Source organism: Ctenocephalides felis, unplaced genomic scaffold (assembly GCF_003426905.1).
Source record: "Ctenocephalides felis isolate EL2017-DRISC unplaced genomic scaffold, ASM342690v1 CF-g0.4_SCAFFOLD_01170, whole genome shotgun sequence".
Taxonomy (NCBI): Eukaryota; Metazoa; Arthropoda; class Insecta; order Siphonaptera; family Pulicidae; genus Ctenocephalides; species Ctenocephalides felis.
This window is the reverse complement of record NW_020537324.1, coordinates 6,953,252-6,980,930: the sequence shown is the minus strand read 5'-3', so window position 1 is coordinate 6,980,930 and position 27,679 is coordinate 6,953,252. Positions and strand designations below refer to the sequence as shown.

The following is a 27,679-nucleotide window of genomic DNA, read 5'->3' as shown; positions in this document are numbered from 1 at the left end:
AATTTTGTAATATACAATATATAATTTGCATTTATACTTAAATATAAATACTTTAATTTAATATATTTCATAGTATTTGAATCCGTGGTCACGATATTAATATGCAATCCAGCTATATATTTCTATATTTATTAAATAAGGTTATATAAAATGATAAAACATTCTTGTTGAAAGGAAGAAAATATGTTGTAGCAATTGGTGGAAAAAATAGAGAAATAATTTTGGTGCCGCAATAAAATTTTTATAGACATCAACAAAAAATGCTAATTTTCTATCAATTATTGAAGTATGCAATGGTAGTTTTAAAAGCAATTTATACGAAAATTGATGTGATTATATATTGAAGTTGGTTGAATTATATGTCATCAAGTTGAAAATTTTTTTTTTTAAAACTCCAACAATTACCACAATATACCCGAGTTCCATTTCCAAACCAAATCAGAACAAATATGAAACAGTGCTTATTTGTATCCTTATTTTTAAGTTACTATCAACTAAAAATATTACATCCTATATATGTATTTATACGTTACGTTCCCTACATACTACGAATAAATTCATGTTTTTCCTTACATTCATCTAAGAGATATGATTATTCATCAAAATGCAATATTTCTTTATACAACGTTATCACAATATTTAAATATTTCCAAGACGGTTGTCTAACCAAACCAGAACCGTAAATTAAAAACATCTACGATTAATAGCCTCGCATTTATGTTTTGAAGTTTGAAATATACAATTATTTCTTAAAGGTACATACCAATATTTTGTCTTTACATTGTATATTTACAAATTATATAAAAACGCCTAATATGTCGGCGCGTTAATATATAAGCAAATATTTTAGTATGGAAAAAGATTCTTTTATAAGGTATATAGTAGTTTGAGAAGGCTTTAATGGAAGAACATCAGAGTTTAGCATATGCGATTGTATAAAAACGACATATACTAATAAATATTTATAATTAGCGATGGTAATAGATCAAAACGTCAATGAATTTTCAAAATCAGAATACGACAAAAAATGTCGTTCCTATATGATTTTCCACCTCGAGGCGTTTTGATCAAAATCGCTCATTAATGAAGACATTTATAAAAAAACGAAATGAATATATTTATATGCAAAAATTACTTGAATTTGAAAATGCGCTGATATACAAAAATAGTATAATAAATACATATCAAGATTAATGATCATATTTTTTTACATTTCGTTCGTTTTTTATATCTCCCTGTTAGTCCAAGATTCTTATACAATGAAATACTTTTCAATACTTAATTTATGACTAGAGATTTGATTTTTGGTAAATAAAAATATACATAAGTAGTTTTCCTATAACGAGAGAATGTAGTGATTTTTTTAAACATATATTAAATCATTTCAGACTACTACAATTTTAAATCGATCACTAACGTGAAACATTATTGTGTATTTACATAATTCTAATCACCTACGTTTAGTAAGCTTTTGTGATACTTATAAATATGACAATAGTTACCGGGCCTGCCTAAAACTTCATCGAATAAATAATGTAATAAATAAATAAAATTAAATCCGAAATTTCAATACAAATCTCGATGTATTGGCACGGAGATGTTTATGGATTATATTAAATATCTAGATTTAATGGTTACTTATACTTTAAAACTCTCAGCTCTTCGTCATATGCTCAGTCGTAGTAAATTATATATTATTTTAGAAATTTACAAATATTATATCTATTTTTTATACGTACGGTTGTACGAACGTCCATTTCTTTCTAGAGGAGGAGGTTGCTATCAGGTTCGAACTGAAATTTGATAAATGAATCAAAAATAAATAAAAATTCTGATTATTGATTCATTTATAAACACTTAAGGATCAGAAACAAGAAAACAGAAGTTTGGAAAGTAAAATACATAAAAAATGTGTAAAGGGGAGGCAAAATAGTGGTAATATGAATGATAGATGACAAAGGGCAAAGAAATTATTTTTTTGTGGGTGCTCTCACACCATGGACCTGCCTCAGACAAACTACCACTTATTATTATTATTCCCAGTAAACACTGTGTGATGCGAGCGTCGCCGGCAATCTGAAATCCACAAGCGTTCCTTCAGTGCTGTGACACCCATATATAATCAATGTGGATTTTAGGTTGCTACCGCCGCTCGGTGTTTACTGGATTATTATTACATACGTATTCAACTACAGCCAATACATCATTTAACACGAGCCAATATATTTACTAAATGTCTATACGGTTAATTGTAAATATTTTATGTAAATAAAAATAATAATATATACGTATAAAGTATGACTATTGTATTATTTTCTATCTACCTGTATTCGTCCTCCAAAGACGCATCCCGCCTCAGGCGTGTGTCGGCGCGTAGCCCAAATTTTTCCTTTGCAAGAACAGGTGTATCTCTGAAAAACGGGGCCTGTCTGCGGCAGATCTCTTCCAACATTCGGCCATCAAGTCGTACAACTCCCGTGGACATGTCGCAGGTCGAGGAGGTAATCTTTGCGTCCCCGAGGCGCGGTACCAACGACTGCTGTTTTCTACAACCTGAAAAAAAATTAGAGAATTCGAATTGGAATTATTGTATTTAAGGGGGTATTCTAGTGTAGATATAAAAAAAACGATTTTTTTTATTTTATATTTTCAAAGTTTAACTATCTAAGAATATGGGTACGAGAAGGCTTTTGAAAATTTGAATTATTTTCAGAGATATAGGCATTTTACTGACCCGGTCTCCATACTGGTTTGGCTTCACGCAAAACTTTAAATGCGTTTTTCTCAGAACAGACTTTTTCAGTACTGTTGACACGATTTCTCGAATTTTAATCGACCGTTTCACTAGAAATGTTCAGAGAGTCTTGTTTTTACTATTTTTAAAAAGTTCGAGAAACTCAAAAAACATTAAAAAACACTTTTTTCTTCAAACAGTCGCCAATTAATTGTAGATTGTAGATTAATAATTTTTTTATTTTTTGCATTTCCGATGGCTAGGAGGGCTAAAATCATGTCACGACTGAGGTGCTAATTTTTTGAGACCACCCACTTCATCAGCTGCCAGGTTTTACAAATTTCAACTTTTTTATTTTTTTATTTTTGTTTTGTATTTTAATAATATTAATAAACAAGTGGTAAAAAATGGATAGTAAAAACATTCATTGCTTTCTTTTACGACACTTTGAAAATGACCTAAAATTCATCGCTCTACACTAGAATACCCCCTTAAACATTATTTACAAATTTTAGTGTAATGATTATTTATTGTGCTACCTACTAATAGATGACGCTTGTATGAATGTTGGTATGAATGTTAGTGTAGATCAATTATATAAAGATTTCTATAGGTTAAAAATTATTACAGCATTTATATCTTATGAATCAAACATTAAGATTTATTGCAAAGTTAATATTTCTATTAAAAAATAAATGACTGCTCATTTGCCTTTAAAATGTGATAATACTGCATGAAACCCCTACACCTCTACGTTTTTCAAATTATCACGATACTAATCCTTAAAGTCCCTTTGAAAGTCTACTTATGAAGGTTTTATATCCCTTCTATACCGTTCCACAAGTAAACTTTTTAGGTAAAAGGTCAATTAATCAACTAACCTGCTCATTAGTAAGTTCTGATAAAGGCCTTTGAGCACACAACGTCAGCAATTCCCACAAAGTCACTGCGAATGACCACACGTCGCTTTTTGGAGTTTGTTTCCCCTGGAAAAAAAATATTTACAGGATTATTAATTGAATTTTTTTGCTGTTTGTCAAAATACCTACCAATAGCAGTGCTTCCCAAGCCATCCACCGAATGGGTAACTTTGCTTTAGTATCACTACGATAATAATCACCTTCGTATTTATCACAATACATAGCATGATCTGACACTTTTACAGCCAAATCTTTGCCAACCACGCAATTCCTGAAAATATTTATAAACCAGAAAAATAATATTAATAACAACCCCCATTTACTGTATTACATTAAATCAATGTTTTAATAAAATTGCTGTAACTTCTTTATATATATTCTCTATTTGCCCAGATGCAAAATCAGAAAGTCCCAAAGCGAGTTTGCGACATTGCTTTAGTTTAAGTTATTTTTCCTACAGAAACTTTTGCGAAACCTTACGAAGACATCGTTATAAGTTTTTTGTAGTTGCATCATTAGCAATCATAATAACAACACGACAAGAAAAAATAATTCACATGCAAAGATATTTTATAACGAACTAACTTTTGGTACAGTTCATGAAAATACGAGATGCTTGGAAAAGTTTCTGCAATGTTTAATTAAATAGCTTATGAGTAGGAATAGGTAAACGTTATGACTTATTATACTTGGTGAAAATATTTATAAATTAATTTTATATCTACTAACCTTGCAGCTAAATCTCGATGAACTAATTCTAGACTTTCGAGATATTTCATTCCTGAAGCTATTTGTGTCGCCATATAGATCAGGCACCCATAACTGAAAAAAATTTGACTATATTTTTTCCGACATATATGATTAAAAAAAATTGTATTACATCTGAATCAATATTTTTCAGAACACATTTTACAGTTTGGAATTTTTTAGCGTAAAAGTTCAAAACTGAATTTAAAATGATTATTCTTATAATTTAAATTATATAAATAATAATAACTTTTAAAACTGTTAAAATAATATAAAAGGTACTTTATTACTACGTACTATAAAATTTCCCAAATCCTACAATATTTCAAAACTTAAATTTTATTCGCAGTATTAATTGCACTAGTAAATTAGGCAGTGCTACTGCGAATATTATTGATTATCGTCATTGTTTAAACGAGCATAAAATTGAAAACAAATACCAATTATCAATATTTGCAACATCGTAAAATTTTTAATCGGTTTATAAACTCCAACATATTTTTTATTTTAATCTGTCTGATAGTTGTTTAAAATATCCATCCGCAATGAAAGGAATTGAATATCCTGCCAGATTGTATTTTTTCAAAAATGCATAATTCGATTTTGATGAAACTTGACATATATTGTTACTACACTTTACTTAATATTTGAACAAAATTTAAAGTTGAAACAGTCAATAGTTTTTGAGATATGCAAGGTTGATGGGTGGTTGGCTCCGCTCTCAATACTAGTATTGAAACAGATTGTACGTTTTCAAAAATGCATAATTCGATTTTGATGAATTGACATACACTGTTACTACACTTTACTAAATATTCGACAAAAATTTAAAGTTGGTACTTTCAATAGTTTTCGGAATATGCGAAATCGATGGATGGGTGGCTCCGAGCTCAATACTATTTAAACAGATTGTATGTACTCATGGACTTATATATTCATAATATATACTCAGGGGTATTTTATGCTCTATCTAAGCGACTTTGCGTTTCTTCATGAGCCAAACGCGATCTCCATTTCCAGCTAAATTATTATTTCATAAACCTCAAAGTTAATTAAAAAAACATTTACGTTGAAATAGTTCCATAATCTGAGGTAAAGAGCGTTTTTTATTTCCCAGAAAGAGATTTTAACGTAATCTCGAATAAACCACCATACAGCATTTTTAAAACCGCACACGGACCTCCCTCATACAGAATTTGTACATCTGAACTAATCCTCGGTATATGGTTTAAATAAAACATATATATCCTATCTAGTAATCTCTCCCAGAACAAAGTTGAATGATTCGAACAAACGAAATGGATGGAGCATTAATTTTTTCAATTTTTTAAAATGCGATAAATATTATTTTTAATCCCTTTGTTTGTTAACGGATTATTATTACTTTGAATGTATATGTTGTTATAATAAAATGCTGTAAATATTGCAAGTATTTATGGTTTTATATCAGATTGTATTCAAATACAATTTTGTTCGTATTGTGCAGCATATGGATTTTTGTGATGGAGTGAGTTGCCGATATTATTTATGTCTTTTATCATATGGATATAAAAATACAAATCAATTAAATTTATACTTGAAATAATAATTTAATATTACTAAAACAGCATACTAAATTTTGATGAATGAATAAAAAATATTTTTTCCGGTATATATTCAGAACAGAATATGTACTACTTATTTTACATTTGTACTAGGTCAGCAAACCTCAAAATTCAATCGAAAATATTTATGAGTGACATATGCAATTGCTTAGTTACCTGCCTAATTTACTATTGAAATATAAGATATAATTTTAGGATTTATTTTTACTTGGGTTGTTTTTAAATCAGCAATCACTATAAAATGTTAGAAATTAGCTATTCATTATAAAATTATTTTCGTCTATAGAACTCGATATAAAATGTAAGTATTACCATCCTATCTAAACCCTTAATAATAATTACAAAATTTGATTTTATCAACCCAATATAATTTCATATAGAATAAAAAATACTTCAGCCAGAAACGGATGATTCACTGTATAGTGGCATATAATGAATGGATTTACTTAAAGTATAATTTAAAAAAATCAATATGATTCAACCCTCATCAGCGTATTTTCATTAGAAATAGATAATATACCAAAGTATGAACAATTAATATCATGGCAATGAACTATAAAAAATGTGTTTGTAAAAATAAGTTTTAATAGTGCCTCTTAAAGAATTGAACTATCTGTAGTTTCATAATTATTATTTTTTAATTAATTTTTATTTACAGCTAAGCATTGAAAATATTATTATGTAGAACATTATAAAATTTTATAAAGTACAAATTTATCTGAAAATCCATTTTACAGATATATTTTTACTACATCATTCAATATTAGTTTTTGGTCCAGTATCAGCGTTCGAGGAACGAAAGTAACGCATAAAATATTTCGCATAGCCCGATACACTCGCCATTGGCAGATAAATCTAAATAAAGAATATTTTATTTCCACATATATACTCATAATGGTTTTTCCCGGGAATTATATGATTTTTTTACACAGTACACTACAAACACGACGAACGGCCGCGGATTGGAATTGCGAACCGAGAGTTGTTGATTTATAACGATTCATTTTATGGGAAAGAAATCATAAAAAAATATTGGCGATTCGCAACTGTGTGTGCACACTACGTATCGGATGTAATTACTATTTTTATATTTGTAAGTTTGTTTTTTTATTGTATGAATTCGTTTATTTGAAAATGTATAAATATCAAGAGATAACTAATCAAATAAAGAGGAGTGTAATTCCGATTCTGTTATTTATTTTAAAACATAACACACACATGGATAAACACAATTATTATATATATATAATATATATATATATATATATATATATATATATTTATGTATATATTTATTTTATTATTTATATACGAGTCATGAAATTACTGACAATACTTATCCAAAACGGTTTGACCGATTTTTATGAATATTTGTAATTTGACATCTATTTTTCATATGCCTAAGTGGTAAGGGCTTGCTACTCTTAAGACTTGTTTTCTAATTCTAGAAAATTACTTAAAGCCCTGAATTTCCAACCTCCTACTCAAATCCCTGTTTTATAATATGTTTTTTTGTTCATCTAGCTATCATAACATAGTAACATATGAATTAAAATAATTTTTAAATTTATAGGAGTAATGCACAATCATACGAGAAATTGTATTGTGAAAGTCTATGTTGATAACAAGTTGCGAAATCAATCGCAAGCTGCGAAATAAATCGCAAATGGGAAATCGATAACAAGTCGCGAAATCGATAATAAGTCGCAAAATCGATAACAAATCGCAAAATCGATAACAAATCGCGAAATCGATAAGAGGTCGCGAAATCGATAAGAGGTCGCAAAATCGATAAGAGGTCGCAAAATTGACAAGACGTCTCAAAATCGAAAACAAGTTTCGAAATCGATAACAAGTCGCGAAATCGATAATAAGTCGCAAAATCGATAACAAATCGCGAAATCGATAATAAGTCGCGAAATCGAAAACAAATCTCAAAATCGATAATAAATCGCAAAATCGATAACAATTCGCAAAATCAATAATAAGTCGCAAAATCGATAACAAATCGCGAAATCGAAAATAAGTCGCGACATCAAATACAAGTCGATAACGTAATAAGTCGCGAGATTGATAACAAGTTGCGAAATCGATAACAATTTTCTAATTCTAGCTTAAAGTCCTGAATTTTCAAGCTCCCCAGTAAACACTGTGTGATGCGAGCGTCGGCAGCAACCTGAAATCCACAAGCATTCCTTCGGCGCTGTGACACCCATGTATAATAATCAATGTGAAATTCAGATTGCTACCGCCGCCCGGTGTTTTCTGGGTCCTCCTCAAACCTCTATTTTATAAAATGTTTTTTTGTTCATCTAGCTTGCTGTAACTGATCAATTATTAACTTTTTAAACATTTATCACTAAAATTCGATCAAGATTTTCCTGAGCCCATGAAAAAGCTTAAATTTATCCGCTCTATCCGCTCTAATATCTTTAAAACGATCCTTAGATATTGGGGACATAAAGGTTATTATCAATAAAACCCGATTCGTCAAAATATCGATTGATTATTACATAATTACTGATTCGCCGATTCTCTCATTGTACAATTATTTCCCGATGTGCACACATAGGACATATTTCATAAATGGCTTGTTGGAAAAGCAATTAATATTAAAATGTGAATATACACTAGTTTTTGAGAGAAAACTAGATGGTAGCTACCATACAAAATTATGCTATAAAGTTTTGAAATCTCAATAGGTTCGCTTGACATGCCGCAGAATAATAAAAAATGTATGTTTTAAATTTAACGAGAATTCATGTGAAAGAAAAGTGCCATATATTAGAAAACCTTGAACCCCCAAATACGCCAATTTGATTTAAATGAAATCAGTATCAGATAGCTGACACTTACGATGACTATATATGATACAGGATATTTATATGTGTTAATCCATATAATTTGTGTCACCTTCCCGTTTTACTTATATACCCCTGTTCGGACAAATTTTCATTTTGTTATAATGGTCATGAAGGCAACAATCTCCATGGCCTTGAGCTTTTACACATGGCGGTTGCTACCCTGTAAATGGGGTGGCTGATTTGTATCGGACATGATTTTCTTTCTTCTAAAAGTATTGTGTGCGTAACAACATATGTAATAAACTATCAATAAATATATCTAATTCAATTAGTACTTAGTGACAAATCATTAGTGTGGTAAGAACTCGCAGAAAATACATAAATCATACCAACAAATCAGTGTTTCATTCAGTCCACAGCTACAAGGGTTAAATTGTAACAAAACAAGCTGAGTTCTAGGAGAGACTTAATATGCTCATGCAACCCCATTCAGATATTTTTTCATAATAAATGTCGCATATAGCATTTTCTTATGAAAGAGTATAGCGTATTCATATTTTTACTAATTAATTGTGACGAAATTGTAATATCTTTAGTGGGTTTGGTCTAGTCTAATAGTATAAATCACGTATATTGTATCTACACCAAGAATATGATTTTAATAATTTACCTCAAAGTTGAACTTTCCGCTTTGGCGGTTTGAGATCGGAGATACTCGGGCAGATCGCCGAGTTCGGAATGCTCCAGCAAGATACAGGGCGGCTCGTCACCGCAGAGACCGACGACTCGGGCCAAATGCGGGTCCCGCACTCCGGCCAACCATGTGCACTCGCGTATAAACTCTTGCCTGAAACGATACAAAAATGATATAGGTCAGAGGTGGGATTTGAAACACAAACAGTACTAGAGTACTGGTATATTTTATATATGTTTATGCTCGGTTTTATTAAATTTTGGAAGTTTTTTCGTTGTATCAGATAATAGAATGAGGAAAATAGGTAAATACTATAAGAATGTCGGTAGTATGACGCAAGATAATAAGTTTATAATTTGATTTTAAAATTAAATATTTTTATTTATAGATGATTGAATTCAATCAAAATTTTCTATCAAAAAACTGCATAATGATGATGACTATATCAATACATATAATTTCTATCCTTTGATTTTATTATATCAAATTGTGGTTTATACGCACTGGTTGTAAATAAGTAAAACCTTTGCAAAGAAATTTTATAGTTTTTGAATTTACATTATGTTTTATGATTACTTACTTAGTTTGCTCTGAAGTATTCCTCCAAAGAGCTTTCACTATAACCAGCTGTTTCCTGTGCAGCGTGGAGGCCGAGTTGCCAAAATCCGACACGCCTTCTGTTTCACAAAGATGGACCTGAAAAAAATGAAAAATGATTTTTTAGATTTTATTAAACATTCATTTGCCACATTTACCACTTCAACATCTTTCAATTATTCAATTTATTTATTTACAGATCAAGGTTATAAACATTGAAATCTTTGTAAACTTTGTTAGAATACTATTAGAAAATTTGTCGGTTAAAAAACGTAACTATTATTTTGCAAAATAATTATGATAAAAAAATCGACCTTGGATCTGTTTTTAAATACCTATAACAAAAGTATTTTCATGCATTTTTATTTTGATTGCAATCACTGCTGCTTAGTTTTCCAAACCTTAATATAATTTTGAAGTATACGTTATATAATTGATTGATGCTTATATTACTTATGGCAAAAAATATTATATCTTCTGACTGTGAGTGTTTATTACAGGAGTGTTGTTTGAATACTATTTTCTGTCATGTTCAAATGATATTTTTGTCAGGAAAAGTCCGAATGATATCCAACCTCCACATGTATCAAAAGTAGTACCTATACGAATCTCTGCGAAACAATGACAAACAGTGAACCCATTGTTTGATTTAATCTTTTAATGCCATCAAAAGACTCCAAACTAAGCCAGACGTATATTTGAAAAGACAGCTTTGTTATAATATAGCGCACGGGGTATATTCTCTATCCAGTTTGTAGGTTTATTTACTCTGGTACTTATTGCTTTTTATTTTCACGGAAGGCGGTGAAAATATGACAAAAAATGTGCTATGCGATATCTTCAGACAAAGGTGAAAGTGATGTATGAAAAAGATACCGCGGGTCATTGAACTTGTAAAAAAGAGTATGAGAGTTTCTGATGTCTTTTGTAACTCCGACATTGTTTTCTGGGAGAAATAATGTTCGGAAAATTTGGAATGGTTTATACAAAAGTTCGAAGACATAATAAAAACATTATCCCTCGAATGTGTTCTTAGGAATATATAAATCCGTTGGAAATATGGTAATACCTTGAAATAATAATCGACGTCTTCTGTGAATGTAAATAAAAGTTCATACAATTATGGTAGAGAATATAACAGTTGAGAAAAATAAAGTGATTTTCAAAAATTATTATAAAATAGATAAATATTCGTACTTTGATCCCAGAAACATGAAATAAAGTAATTTGAGAATTTGCAAAATTATGATATAGAGTAATGGAGATACCAAAGATCAGGCATCCCAGTAAAAATGTCTAAATTCGCTTTGTTTCTATTACTCTGAAAATAGTTACTGCATTAAAAAATTACTGGTGAAAAACATATATTATTGAAGTACTTTAACTAACATTCAAACAAATGATTTCAAACTTTGAAGCCAAGTTTTGCAAAATAGTGAAAATTGATTTAACCTCATATTCACTGAGAAGACAGAATTATGATTGTATATAAATCAATTTATATATTAACACATGGTGAAATATTGGTGAAAGTAGTTGTTTCAATACGTATAAAGTTTACAAAAAAACATTTACTGATAATTATTAATTGAATAGAGGTATCTTACCGTGCCGAAGGCTCCTTCTCCCAATTTCTTCAGCGCCCTCAACCTTCTCCTTGGAAAGTCTAATAGCCTGGCTACACCCTCCAGGGGTGGACCATCTGGTAATTTGATAGTCGTAAATCTGCCGGGTGTGAAATGCTGCTCCCGCCTTTCGGTCTATAAAAAAACAAAGGACAAGGAAATAAACTTTCTGGTTCTCTAATAAGAATTTATCGAATTATATCTAAATAGTCCATAAACGTAAAAAAGTTGAATTTCCAAAAACAATTAATCAAAGAGGAAGGAGACAATTTGTGCAGCACTCACAACAAATGGATTTCCGTAGAACAACGATAAAAGGTGAGTTTATAGTACAATATAAGGAAAATATATTTCAAGTGCTGAAATCGTTTAAGTACACTTTTATTCTTCTTTTCTCGAACTCCGGCATAATAAAACGAAATTACTACGCCAAATATATTTTCGACGGTAAAATAAATAATTGAAAAAAGACAATACGAAAACAATCGAATTGGCGCGGCCCTTGGTCCTTCGCTTTCCTCCTGTCTTTTGAAGTCAAAGGGAATGAAAAAATGTTTAATTTCTCAAGGTATATACTTTTTCCTTAATTTGACGAAATTAGCAAACGGAATTTCCGGAGATCAGAGGGAAATGTTTTGATGATTAAGATATCTATATTGTACTTTTCTTTTATACTCAAAAAACAACTTCTTTGTTTCTTATTACGAATGTTTCTGTGAAGCTATGGATTACGTTTTTTAATATAAAACACGACGTGTTCAAGATAATTTTGAGAGCAATTAAAGTCAAACATAATTATACCATTGATCTGATACAAGTTCAATTAATTAAAACAGACATTTTCAAACAACAATATTACATTACACAAAAATGCCGATACTTAAAATACACATCAAATATATATTTATATACAGTTTTTTCTGGAACATTGTCTGGTGATTTACTTTTACGTATCTGATGATAACAAATGAAATGTATTTACAAACCGTTTATCCGTTAATAAAACAAAGTTTTAATACTTTCCATCAGGCCAGAGACACGTTGAGCAAACATTAATGTCTGATTGAAAATAAAACTTTGTAGGGGTTAATCTTATATGTAATAAAAACTTTATATTCGAAAAAATAACAAAAGAAGAATATTATTATAATTAGGTAAATATTATCTCTTGTATCTTAAATAAATATCTGATATAGCATTAGTGAATATTACAATAGAAAAACACTATATCAGATTGTTAGTATTTTTAATCACTATTGCAATTTTTATCAAAAGTTATATTATATGCGTGTATACTCATTCTTAGACAAGTGAACTAAAAATGCTATTGTTTAAACTTTTTGTAATAACAAATTAAATTTAATTCCCATAGTTCAATTTTGGGTATCAAATAACACTAATTTTAGTTTTGCAAAAACAGTTTTAAAACTTTTTTCAATAAATAGAATATTATAGATAAATCAATTACCATACCTTTACTATATCAGTAGCAGCATAGTAATTTTCAGTTTGACCATTAGTTGATATTCCATTTTTTTCACTTTTCATCGTTCCCGTCTTGCTAGGAGTAAATGTACTATTAGAATCATATGCAGGAGGCGGTCTGGCACCTGCAGGAGGCGGTGGAGGCGGCAGATGGTAGAATTTTACTTCATCGCGATATCCATTTGTTCCCGTAGAATATTCTGAAAAAATAAAAGAAATAATATAGATATAATAATAATATCATAACATAGTAACATATGAATTAAAATAATTGTTAAATTTATAGGAGTAATGCACAATCATGCGAGATATTGCTTTGTGAAAGTCTATGTCTGTAAATTATTTTTGTTCAATTTTGTTTTAATTAAAATATTCAGAATATCATTTAACTAGTGGTGCATGACATCGTGACTTGAGACAAATTGCTAGAACTTCCCGTACCAAAAAATACACTTTTTAAACAAGATTCAATTTTCTTTTAAAACTGAAAAAAAATCAATTTTCGAGATTTTTAAATTTTTTTTTTTTTTTTTTGTTTAAATAACTGACCTTTTTGAAAAAAATGTTTTTTTATACTTCGAAATACTTTGAAAATTTTGAACTTTTTTCAAAGCAATAGCGATACGTTAGCTGAAAAGCAGGCAGAAAATTAATGATACAAAAAACAGCAAAATTAATTATCGAAAATTTCAAGCCCTGTAATAAATTTATTCGAGTAGCAATTGCACCAGATTTAGAACAAGTTGCGAAATCGATAACAAATCGGGGCATTTTTTGGTTTTTGTCAAATAACTCACAAATATCATATGAAAGCACCCTTTTTCGGTTCGATAGAGAGAAATTATATAAAAATTACTACGATTCCATGCCAATAGTTATATACACTCCGAAATAAATTTTTTAAATAAAACGACTTTGAATTCGATTTTTCATTATTCTTTGGAAATAAATAGACAATTTGGGACATTTTTTTGGTTTTTGTCAAATAACTCACAAATATCATATGGAAGCACCCCTTTTCAGTTAGAGAGGGAGAAACTAGACAAAAATTACTACAATTCCATGCCAACAGTTAAATACACTTCGAATAAAAGTTTGGAATAAAACGATTTTGAATTCGATCTTTCATATTCCTTAGCATTTAATAGAAAATGAAAGTACCCCTTTTCGGTTAGAGAGGGAAAAACTAGATAAAATTTACTACGATTTCATGCCATCAGTTATATACACTTCTATATAAAAGTTTGGAATAAAATGGTTTTGAATTTGATGTTTCATATTCTTTAGGATTTAATAGAAATTTCGGGACATTTTTTTGGTTATTGTCAAATAACTCACAAATATCGTATAAAAGCACCCCTTTTTAGTTATATAAGGAGAAACTAGATATAATTTACTACGATTCTATGTCTACAACTTTAAACACTACGATATAAAAGTTTGGAATAAATCGACTTTGAATTCTATATTTCATTATTTTTTAGAAATAAATAGAAAATTCTGTACATTTTTTTGGTTTTTGTCAAATAACTCACAAATATCATATAAAAGCACCCCTTTTCAGTTATATAGTGAGAAACTAAATAAAATTTACTACGATTCCATGCTAATAGTTATATACACTCCGATATAAATTTTTTGAATAAAACCACTTTGAATTCGATCTTTCATTATCCTTTGGAAATATTTATAATTGAAAAAATAATTTTAGATAAATGTCGTTCTGCGACCAATCACAATGTTCGAAAATGACGTATGTGTGTAGCGCTAATTGTGATTGGCTAATTAATTAATATTGTTCGTTTTTTTTCGTTAAGTTTCGTCCCTTTTGCATTGTCTATAAATAGGGGGTGCGCGAAGAAATTACTGGCAGTCGCCGGCCGAGGCCGGCGCCGGTGTCACCTCGGGTGACACTGAAAGCCCCCGGGGCGCTAGACCGGTCGCTCCCTTTGGAGCTGGACTGGACAGGAGCCCTGGGGCCTCCGCGGAGACTCCCGGCCGCGGAGACTCCCGACCGCGGAGACTCCCGACCGCGGAGACTCCCGACCGCGGAGACTCCCGACCGCGGAGACTCCCGACCGCGGAGTCTCCCGACCGCGGAGTCTCCCGACCGCGGAGTCTCCCGACCGCGGAGACTTCCGGCCGCGGAGACTCGCGTCAACGGAAATCGATTGGTCGCAACACCGATAATAAGTCGAGAAATCGATAACAGGTCGCAAAATCGATAACAGGTCGCGACATCGATAATAAGTCGCGACATCGATAGGTCGCGACATCGATAATAAGTCGCGACATCGATAAGTCGCGACATCGATAATAAGTCGCGACATCGACAATAGATCGCAAAATCGATAACAGGTCGCGACATCGATAATAAGTCACGACATCGATAACAGGTCGCAACATCGATAATAAGTCGCAAAATCGATAATAAGTCGCGAAATCGATAACAGGTCGCGAAATCGATAATAAGTCACGACATCGATAACAAGTCGCAACATCGATAACAGGTCGCGACATCGATAATAAGTCGCAACATCGATAATAAGTCGCGAAATCGATAATAAGTCGCGAAATCGATAACAGGTCGCAACATCGATAATAAGTCGCAAAATCGATAATAAGTCACGACATCGATAACAAGTCGCAACATCGATAATAAGTCGCGATATCGATAATTTGTCGCAACATCGATGATGAGTTGCGAAATCGATAGCAAATCGTGAAATTGAATACAGGTCGATAACAAGTAGCGAAATCGACAAGAAGTTCCGAAATCCATCAACAAATCGACTAGCAATAACAATATCACAAACCTTACATCAGGCTAGCAAAATTCTGGAAAATATGCATAATCGATTACGAGTTGCTGAATCGATCATACGTTGCATAATCCATAACAAGTTGTTGGGAAATTTTTAACCCATATTATTTTAATTGATATTTCAGCCAATGTTGAAGACTTGAACGTTTGCTTAATCAATTAATAATATTGCAAATGCGTGCTAGATTTTATATTATCATGTTTCATATAAATTAATTTCATTCAATTATTTCAATCACCTCGTAGCTGTTTATCTGATTGATGAATATCATGTAAATATTAATTTCTGCTTGCATATGCATTTTCACAAAGCCGGTTAATTAATTGCAGCAGTAATCTGCTCTGAATTATTATAAATAAAAGTTTCCGTTTCAATAATTGCAATGCAGCGATACGTCATCGACTCTTGCAATAATTATTAATACGCAATTTCCGATCCAAATTTGTAATGATCGACATCATGTAATTATTTCAGTATTTGAATATTAATTAGACATGTCATGGTTTTAGAGTACGGAACCATCCATTGTGATTTTTCCTATTTCGTATTTATTGATGAAGCCAGTGTAAGCTTAGAGCGCTTTGTGTATTGTGGAATATAAACAATTTCATTAATAACATATTTGCTTAAATCTGGACGCGGTATTAACGTCGGACGCAGCAAAATCAACAAATTGTTTCGACCATATGAATAGCCCATGACGTTCGGTTTGTGTTCTGATGGTGTTGCATATTTAACGAAATCCTGGATGCGGAATTAATAATAGACAAACCAAAAATTCATGAAGTAACTTTTATTTTTAACTTCCCGTAAGATAAGTTATAGTAATGGGCCAAAAATCAAAAATGAAAATTTTTGCATTTCTTCACGTTTTGGCATACTTCAGAAAAAATCGATGTGTGTGTGTATGTACGAATTGATACAATTTTTTGTCCACGTTTTCGAGCGCACGGATCAACCGATATGAATCGTTCAAAAATCATTCGATTCCTATTGATAGGGTAATGTGCTGATTAGTTTTTGGCAGTAAAGAATGCAGAAAGTAGAGATCGAGTTTTGCGAGAACGGAGTATCAAATTTGAATGATCTAAAAAACATTCATTTCTAATTATTGGTAGAAGTAGTGATTAGTTTTTCGTGAAGGCAGGTCCAGCCATTTCGAAGATACAGAGCTAAATGTACAAAAAAAGCAGTTTATGAGAGAACTAAGCATCCGATTTGAATATTCAAAAAATTTTCTGCAAAACAATTGCATTTGGACAAAAAATTAATTTACTTCAATTTTTTTATTTTTCAGAATTTTTTTTTGTATATCGAAAATAATTCAGATTTTAATTTTAATTCTGGCTAAAGCTCTAGAGCTCACCTATATACTTTAAATAAATAATTTTTATTCTATAATTCATTTTATATACATTTTATAAATATTAGACCATGTTTCAGCTTATATAATAATCTATTTGAAAACATTTAATATTCCTCGAGTTCCAACAATTTGCCTTAAGGTACGATACACCACTAGGTAAACTTGATTTTAAAAATTTTCATTTTTCCATTACAGTTTCTTTTTCAAACAGCACAAAATTATGAATCCATTTATAATTAATATCTAAAAATTCTGCCGACGTTTCGATCTTGTCAAAACACAAATCTTTTTATTTGTGTCGAGACGAGTACGGTTTCAGAATTTATAATTTTTTCAAAAGATTGCTCCTCGAAAATTAATTAACAAGACTCGAATCGTATGTCATGATAACATTCGAAAACATTGCAACTGGCACATGGCCCAGAAAAACGGAAGATTTAATAAAACAAACCAAGGAACCTTTTGCTATTTCGCAACAGCATTAGCATAATAATAAAATAATAATTTCGTTACTGTATTATTTTAACATCGAGAGTGCAATTAAAATTCCTGGCGGGTTTCATTTTCTTCTGCTCGCTCCCACTGGAGATGATTTTGAGAAAGGTTTTAATATAAAAATAACAATAACGAAATATTATGATTGTTATATGAAATTTAGATATGCCCACGCATTGAGTTAAATATAAACTGAGAGTACATGGCCCAGAAATAATTATTTAATAGCAGAATAAAAATTCAAGAGAAGAGGCATCAGCAACTTTATAAAATTTATAATTGAAAGTTACAAAATTTGATAAGATCTCAAGCATCTGATATACTCCTGTCTTTTATTTTTTCATCACATAAACATAAATAAAGTCTTAAACATTATACAAAAAAAATATGTAGCAATTCGGGCAGAAGAAGGAACATATCAAATATTAATTATGTTGACATATATTCCACGAATTTTATTTTGGCAATCACTCATGCTTATATGTTCCTCCTCGTAACTTATTCAGTTAAAGAAAATATATTTATACAATAGGACGCAACATATGGTAGCCATAAAAATGTTGCAATTTTTATGGACACAGACGTCTTGTAATAAATTGTAGAACACAAAAACTTCATATGTGTATTTAAACATATATACAAACCTACAAATATATACAGGCACACATAAATCTACTTCAAACAGAAGAAGGGCGAATGAGACCAATTAGGTCAAAGAGTGAGAAATATTAAATTCTAGAACCTCCCCCCATAAAGTAATGCCTAACATTGGTTTCTATTGGTATAAGAAGCAAGCGAAGCTTTTTGTCGGTATTATACCCAGGTCGTATTGAGCCCAACATACCCAGACAAAAGACCTAGCCTGGCATATGTTGTAATGTTCAGCTGCTAATCAGTTACTAATATACTAATATACAAATATGTATATATAAAATATCAATGATATTAGTGAGTTCTAAATATATATTCTGTCATTTGATCCAAGTCCTTATAATTTTCTTTTACACCCTTTATAAAGTTTGGGCCCCCCTAGCAAGTCGAGAGTCTTTAATACTTGGTCGCACGTGTGTGTACGTTGTAAAGTAATGTCTGCGGAACCAATTTCGGCTAAATGCAAATATTGTCTTAGCACACGTGATTTTACATATCCTACATATTACATGACATACCTATACCCGCGGCTAAGAACTACATGCATTACTGAATCAATTTGCCTTCTGGATATTTTTGTTTTAGTCGAAATTATCGTTCACAATCTAGGTAGTTTTTGTATAAAAATAAAAATAAGAATCAAAACCACATAGTAAAAAATGAATTATGGGTATGGCGTTGTTGAAGTGTTTTGTAATCTGGAAACAACGACATCTTTATATTTAGTTAGTCAAGGAGGAGATTTAGCATATAAAATGATACTAAATTTTATCTTTTTTATTTTTTATCAGTTGTTAGATCATATTTCTACGAGCTTTTGTGCTAAATTTTATCCTTAACAAAGATTTTAAAAGACAAATTTAATGGTTTCTAATTTTTTATTAATTTCCCTCGTATTCGGTACATGTAGTACAAAAAAACATAAATCTTTATTTTAGGTGTTTAAGGGTATGAAATGAATATTTGAATATAAATGAAATATCACGAAAATTAAGTACTTGCAAAAATAAATTATGTTTTAACAATATAATGTTAAGAAAATAACGATTAAAATGAAGAAGAAAATATACGAATTACAAGAAAAGTACAAAATACACGTTTTTCGTTAAGAAAAAATATTAATTGTTTTATTTTGGTTGCTAATTGTGATATCAATAAAAGTAAAAAAAATATTTTTATTATCAGAAATTCACTAATACTAATAAACACGAAAAGAAATTATTTTACTTTCGACATCCTGAAACCAAATTTACAATAATTGATCGAAATTTTATATAAAAATGAATAATTAATTTCAGTATCATTTATATGAATACAAGCAAAAAAGATAAGATAAAATAGAAATATTGAGTATTCAAATTGTTAATTAATTCTGAGCTTTGACAATGTAGAAGATGTTAAGTTAATTATAACTATCATTTCAAAAGTTTTTAAAAAAGTAACAAATTGTATCGGTATACTTCTAACTAGAAAGAATAAACTAAAAATTTAGAAATATAGTGCATAATCATTGTACTTATGTACGTAGCTGGAATTTAAAAAATGCTATTTTATTGCTAGAGTTATTTTATTATTTAATCAAAATTATAATATTATTTAACACATCATGCCTTTTGAATTGAAAGCTTTACAACCAATTTTACCAAATTGACTCCGGTGCAAAGATCTGTTATACTTTTTCGATATGTTCAGTAATTTTTTAACTACACATATTTGTAAAAAAATAGTAAAAACATTTGAAAGCATTCAATAAAAAATATACTACAAATTTAATATTAAAAATATTGTGAATATATTATGATATTTGTAACTAGCGGTTAATAGTAAGTTGTTATGTCAGCAGATCAGAAAAGTTGAACGCATATTGTATATTATTATATTATTGTGTAGAGATTGTTAAATACAATGTATTGAAAGCAAAAAATGTAAGATTAGAGTTAAGATAAATTATTGAATTTTCTATTGAAAGTAGTTGTATTTCATTGAAAAATCCACCTAAAGAGAGAGTAGTTTTTTAATAAATTGTCTTGAATTACTGTCACATTTATCAGTAAGTATAGTTCATTTTTATTCAATTCTATCTCTTGTAAACTCTCAACCTGCACATAGGCAAAAATATGATCTCAGTCCCCATTTTCGAGCCGGTGGTAATAGCAGCAGGAACAAGTTCAGAAATTCAAGTAGACGCCGCCGCGTCGTTTGAACAGCCGCAAAATTTGTTTGCATAGAAAACGTGCGCAATTCTCTGGATATTGTCACATACGATGAACTCCCCGGACTGAATTGTTTGAAGATACTTTACTTAGACTTTGATGATGAACATTTAATTAAATGATATTGCAAATATATAGTATCACTACAGACGAGAGCTGTATGACATTGTGCTGTGTAAATTGTCAATTGTAAATGGAATTGCGGTTAAAGGCGAACGAGCTTATATCTTTCTCAAAGCGGATCATATTTTGATAAACTGAACCCGAGTTGCATAAGAGAGACTTAAAGGTATTTATACAAGTTAACTTGTTCAAACACATCCATGATATATTGAATTTTCAGCAGTAGGAATTAAATGGTCATGAGGTTTCATAAATTAACGTATAGCTATTTGTTTTAATACTCATATATTCCAACTTTTGTAAAAATTTTCAAGACGATATGATGTTAGTGTTAATGCATTTAAGAGATTATCTCCTCTGAGATATCTCTCTTTTTTTATTTTTGACATTTTATTTAAAATCGTATGGCCATTTTTTTTCAATCTTCGTGTGGGATATTCCTCGCATGAAAACTTGAACTGTAAAAGTTTCATTAGGATTCTTTATTATAAATGCTTATGAAGCAAATATATTAATAAAATTAGGTATCATTGCAAATATAAGAAATACATACAACTGGATAAAATAGTTATGAAGATAAAATGCATGATGAATATGTACCAATGACATATTGAATATTCATTGCAAATAAATGTGAAACTAGTGGGGCCCATGGCATCGTGCCTTAAGACAAATTTCTGGAACTTCCTGTACCGTAATTAAATATTTGAGGAATATTAAATGCTTTCAAATAGATTATTTTTTAAATACTGTAACTTATATATATGTTTACACAAAATTGAATAAACAAAACTTAATCAATCGAATTTAGAATGAAGTCATATTTATAGGAATTATATAAACTGAATTGCAAAGTTAAAATTGTTGTACATATTATAAGAAAAAATCATATTAGTGAGATTTAGAACGTTAGCTAGAAAAACAATTAAATTTGGTTTAATTTCGATATTCAAAAAAAATGTTTTTTGGAAATTAAAAAAAAATTTTTCCAAAAGCAATCGTTTCGTCAAAACAAGCAGTAAGTTTTTTGAATCATTCAAATCATGCTTAATTCTCTCAAAAATGCCATATTTCGCACATTTAGCTTGGTATTTCCGAAACGGCTGGACCTGCCTTTGCCAAAAACTAAACAAAATATCTCCCAATCATTACAAATTGAAAATTTTTCGGATCATTTAAATCAGACACTTCGTTCTCTCAAAAACTCGATTACTATTTTCGGCACTCTTAGCTCCGTATTTCCGTAACTGCTAGACCTGCCTTTGCCAAAAACTAATCAGCACATCTTCCTATTAATAGAAATCAAATGTTTTTTAAATCATTCAAATCGGTTAATCCGTGTGCCCGAAACCGTGGACGAATATTTGCTGAGGTATGCCAAAATGTTCAGAAACTACTGAAACGTGAACATAAGCAAACATTTTCATTTTCGATTTGGACATTTGATATAAAATTGAACAATCATAATACGTCCAGTTCATAAGATCTGACTATAACTTTTATTTGTATTACATATAGTTTACATTGATTTGTGATAAGAATTTCTGGCACCATATAGTTATGAAATTAATTTTATTTGATTTGGTAGAGGAATAGTTATAGTGTATATATAGCTTTATACCGAAGAAATAGAATCAGCTTTCTAAAAAAAACTGTTATAACAAGCCTCCAGCTTCACTGTTCAATATTTATGGTACAAAACATATAGTAAATGAGCATAATATTTTTTTGAAAATATTTCTATTAAAGCGTAATACTGAAATGTGCTCTAAGTTGTGTACCTTATTATAAAAAATAAATCCTTGTCTATGTATTCCGGTGTACTTATCTAAATTACAAAAACTTAAAACTTCTCATGTTTTGACTTGCATCTCAAAGAAGGTTAATGTTTCTTTGAAGCTTTAAATAACGAAAGACTTTGCGTTGCATGTCCGTGTTAATTTTAATCAAAACGCAAGACATGAAGTGAAAACAGTCGCCTCTTATCAGTCTTGGGAGCATTAATTAATTTAATATTTATTATTAATAACAACAACGTAATTCATTTCACTAATCTTGCTGAGAAACTTTAAAACACGACGCGAGGGAAAAGTTTTAGAGTTTGTACGCATCCAGAGATAATAAGACTGGAAGAAATTGAAGAGTTTAATGAAAATGTTTTTTTGATAACTTTTTTTTGAGTGCTCTTGCTATTAAGATAGAAAGCTGTTACAAAAATAATATAAAAAGCTTATTTCCAATAGTTCTAAATTAAAGTAAAAATTTATTTATTTCTACTACAATTCGAAAGAATTTCTGCATTATATAGCTTGGTTCACTTTCAACATTTAAATCGAAGATAATTACAAACTTTGAAAATGCTTTTGATTGGAAAAATCTTATTTATGATAATAAATATAAATATTTTCTATATTACACAAAATGTTAATTTCTGTAAGTCAGTTTATACCCTTTATAAATAGTCACCCTCTTTCTAGATGTATTTCTACTACGTTCTTTCAAAAATAAGTACAGATATGTTCAGTGCTAAGAACTATTCATAAAAATCTAAGTTTTATCATAAAAAATATAATATAAGAAGCTTACAGTATTTCAGTTGCAAAAACGTGTGTTTCTTTACTAAAGATTATATTTTCTCTACAAAAACGAGATGTATGGTTTGCAAAAAGCTTACAGACTGAAAGACGTGCTTTATATCAAGGATAAAAATATATGCTATTAAATAAGATGATACTAATACGTTTAAGTAGTAATGATTCAAAGAACTCAATCTGAGTTATATATAACTATTTATTTTCAATCACGACTACTGCCTATATCATCAAACTTAAATTTCCTCTTTGAACGCATATCATATTTATATACAGAAAAGGGTTGATGCTATAATGAGTACACTGATCGTTTAGGTATATCTTAAAACATAATCTAGTCCCTAAAATTTGAGGTGTCATCAATCTAAGATAATAGTATTAGAAACTTTGTTGTGTATGTAGCTCTTTAAACGTTATAGTTTCCTGGATAGACCTTAGATATTATCTAACTCATTTGGAACCTTTTAATCTAATAAAGTTAACAAGTTTTACCCCTATGAAGTATGACAGTATTGATAAAAAATTTAGCTTAAAAGATAATTCAGTTAACATTTGAAATTTAAAATATTTTTTGCAAATATCAAATACCCTGCATTTATTTAATTAAATCAATAAAAAAACACTTACAGAAGCTATCATTTCTCCAAAATTTAATTTTATGAATTGTTTAACAGGTCGCTATTAAAATAGTTATCCTGTCAGAGTATAAAGTGATTAGATATTTTGTAAACTTTTAAATATATTATAAACGTGATGATTAGTATAAATATATTGGCAACAATATGTATTTTGGTAATATTATTGAAATTATTTAATAGCTCTCTAAAACGATATTTATAATCATGGTCATAAATCATAGTCATTTAAGCTACAATATTAATTATTAAATATTTACTTATTTAAAAACAATACTTCTATTACTTTGATACCTCAACTCGCGCTTCATAGTACAGCGCCTATTTGACTATACCCGAAAAAAACTCTGCATAATTATGGAAAAAAATTTATTGCACACATTCTGACTAGTGTTAATTTTTTTTGGAGCCCGAATGCTTTCAAAGCAAGGGTCAATAATTCACCATGAAATAAAAAAAAACATATAAAAAATTATAAACCTACCAGAAGTAAAAAATACATATACAAAATTATAAACCTACCAGAATCAATTGATTGCTTTTTTAATTATTAACTTCCCGTAAGGTAAGTTATTGTAATCGTCCAAAAATCGAAATTGAAAATTTTTCCATTTCTCGACTTTTTGAAGGTTTCTGAACATTTTGGCATACCTTAGGGCGCACGGATCAACCAAAATTGAATGGTTCAAAAAATAATCGATTCCTATTGATAGAGAGATGTGCTAAATAGTTTTTGGCAAAGGCAGGTCCAGCAGTTACGGATATAAAGAGCAAAATGTGCAGAAAATAGAAATCGAGTTTTTGAGAGAACGGAGCATCCGATTTGAATCATCTAAAAAAATATTTAATTAGTAATGATTGGGAGAAGTGGTTACAAGTTGTTATTAGTTTTTGGCAAAGGCAGAACCAGCCATTCTGAAGATACAAAGCTAAATGTGCAAAAAATTGCAGTTTTTAAAAGAACTAAGCGTCTGATTCAAATGATTCACAAAACTTTCTGCTTAAGGCACGACGCCATACACCCCACTAGTTATTTTCCGAAATCATTGAAAGCATCTACGTCTCAAATTTGCTTTGAGAAAATTATAAGCTGACACTATATTTAATTAATGTATATATTTAGTCGCAAGTAGATCATACACAAGAATTAGTATTCTACTTCATCCATGTTTATGTGATATTATCAGCGTACAACATATTTTTCTTCAATATTTATTGACATAGGTACAATTGGACAGAAAAGAGATAAAAAGTTTAAAAATTGTGATCAAACATTAATTAATATTTTTATATTTTATAACGACAGCGTTATACATTTTAAATAAAAGCTAGCCGTAAGTGGAATTCTGTCTTGAGGCAATTATGGCATCGTGCCTTAAGGAAAATTGCTGGAACTTCCCGTACCGTAACGAAATGTTCGAGGAATACTGAATGTTTTCAAATAGATTATTATAAATATTGTAAAATTGTCTAATATTTATAAGAATTATATAAACTGAATTGCAAATTTGAAACTATTTGTAAAGTATATTAGAACTATAGTCAGAATTAAAAAAATTAAAATTAAAAAAAAAGAAAAAAGAAAAAAATTCCAAAATCAATTATTTTGTTAAGACAAGCAGAAAGTTCTTTGAATCATTTAAATCGGACGCTTAGTTCTCTCAAAACCTGGCATTTTTTACATATTTAGCTCCGTATCTTCGAAATGGCTGGCCCTGCCTTTGCCAAAAATTAATAAACACTTCTCCCAATCATTACTAATTGAACTTTTTTTAGATCATTCAAATCGGATGCTCCGTTCTCTCAAAAACTCGATTTCTATTTTCTGCCCTCTTTGCCCTTTGCCAAAAACTAATCAGCACATCTCCCTATCAATAGGAATCGAATCGTTTTTTGAAACATTCAAATCGGTTGATCCGTGCGCCCGAAAACGTGACTGGAAATTTGTATCCCACACACACAACACACACACACACATCCATTTTTTCTGAGGTATGTCAAAAATGTTCAGAAACCTTCAAAACGTTGAGCAATGTAAAAATTTTCAATTTCGATTTTCGGCCCATTACAATAACTTACCCTACGGGAAATTAATAAAATCTACAAAAAAGGAAGAATAATTGTGTTCGCACATCGTTAGATGCATTTATTATAATCGCTATTTTGAATGATGTTTTAGACAAAAAATGGAGCATGAAAAATTTCTGATACTTATGTTATTATATACAAATAATATCATTTCTCTCAATTTGTTCCAGCTCCCTCATTACCCTTCTCAGGGCATAAGGCAGGGTTAAGGTGCTAAGCGTCAATCTAGCGGAACGTTTGCGATAAGACGTTAATTAAAGCGCAACACACGCGCTCGAGTTTTGATACCGTGGCGAGAAAATCAGACGTCCCGAATCTCAGAGAAACTTCTGTTCTGACAGGAGACAGACGGAGAAAGAAACGCACATAGCACTTGGAAACAATATGAACGTTTCGTGGAATGCTGATATGATGTATACACTAGGAGATATTTGTGTAATTAACCAAATAGTTGAATGACGGAAACTGAAATGAATTTGGAGGAAAGGATATTCATGTGTATACGTAGGCACTTAGAAAATTAAAGGAGCATAACCGGTGAGTTTGAGAATGCAGAGATAAATATAGTATAAATATTCATGACAAAGTTAAATAAGTGACTCACCTTTGCCGTCACCATTTTGCGTCTTTCCATTATCCTTACGCAGTAGACAGCCATATTCTGTAGCTTTGCTTCCTCCAGAGACTCCGCTCAGAGACGACGGCAAAAGCCTGAAAATATATTGAAAACTTGGTAATATGCACTTGAAATCGTTAATTTAGTTTGGAAATACAAATGCTTGTATTATATATAAATAATAAATGGAATTGTATATGAGAGGAAGCTATGTTTTGTTTATAAGAGATGCAAATGGAAAATTATCATGCAATTCATGTATGAAGTTTATTTTTTTTACCTGTAAGGTTCGTGATATACTGATGATGTTTCACTATCAGAATCTTCTGCCAAAGGCGCCGCATTTGGCGGCGGTGTCGTCACAGTTTGAGGAGCTGCGGCTGGGGACTGCCGGGCGACGTCACCATACGGTGGAGCCTTCAAGTAAGCAGACAAATTATTGTTACTAAAATAATGTTTTTTTTATGGGCATATAAAATAATTCTTCTTATTACCTTTAATGTCAATCTGGTTCGAGATGTAAGCACAGGTGTAGACAAATGCAACTGCAATTCTTTCATAGTAATCGTAGCAGCATTTCCTTGACACTGTTTGCCCCCGGTCAGTCCTGATAATCCTACTAAACCAGGTGCAGAAGAACCACCCCCTGTAAAAAGTTTTAGTTCTAAAAAATCTATTAAATTTTAAAGTTTGATGTGTGTAATGCTGGCTGTGCACAAGTTTATATTGCCGATAACTGGAAAACCGTAATAAAATTATTAGAGTGCTTCAGCTACATTGTGAAGACGGAAAGATTGTAAATAAAGTTTGATTCATTGATATATAAAATGTTTTCATTGTAATACAAAATCTCAATAAATATAATA

At 30.3% G+C, this 27,679-nt stretch overlaps 1 protein-coding gene across 2 annotated transcripts in view; it reads right to left on the bottom strand.

Moving 5' to 3' along the window:
- Nucleotides 1-1,239: 1,239 nt before the first annotated feature.
- The window catches only part of LOC113366119 (discoidin domain-containing receptor 2-like), a 329,299-nt gene continuing 302,859 nt past the window's right edge, over nt 1,240-27,679 (bottom strand). For both annotated transcript variants that reach the window (XM_026607672.1, XM_026607671.1), the window contains exons 9-20: nt 27,308-27,459; nt 27,094-27,230; nt 26,802-26,908; nt 13,199-13,410; nt 11,708-11,860; nt 10,084-10,199; nt 9,480-9,656; nt 4,384-4,476; nt 3,784-3,925; nt 3,616-3,720; nt 2,325-2,553; nt 1,240-1,793 (exon numbers count right to left, since the gene is read on the bottom strand). In XM_026607672.1, coding sequence (XP_026463457.1) covers nt 2,356-2,553; nt 3,616-3,720; nt 3,784-3,925; nt 4,384-4,476; nt 9,480-9,656; nt 10,084-10,199; nt 11,708-11,860; nt 13,199-13,410; nt 26,802-26,908; nt 27,094-27,230; nt 27,308-27,459 — 1,592 coding nt within the window. In that variant the 3' untranslated portion in view covers nt 1,240-1,793; nt 2,325-2,355. The remainder of the gene's footprint in view (nt 1,794-2,324; nt 2,554-3,615; nt 3,721-3,783; nt 3,926-4,383; nt 4,477-9,479; nt 9,657-10,083; nt 10,200-11,707; nt 11,861-13,198; nt 13,411-26,801; nt 26,909-27,093; nt 27,231-27,307; nt 27,460-27,679) is intronic.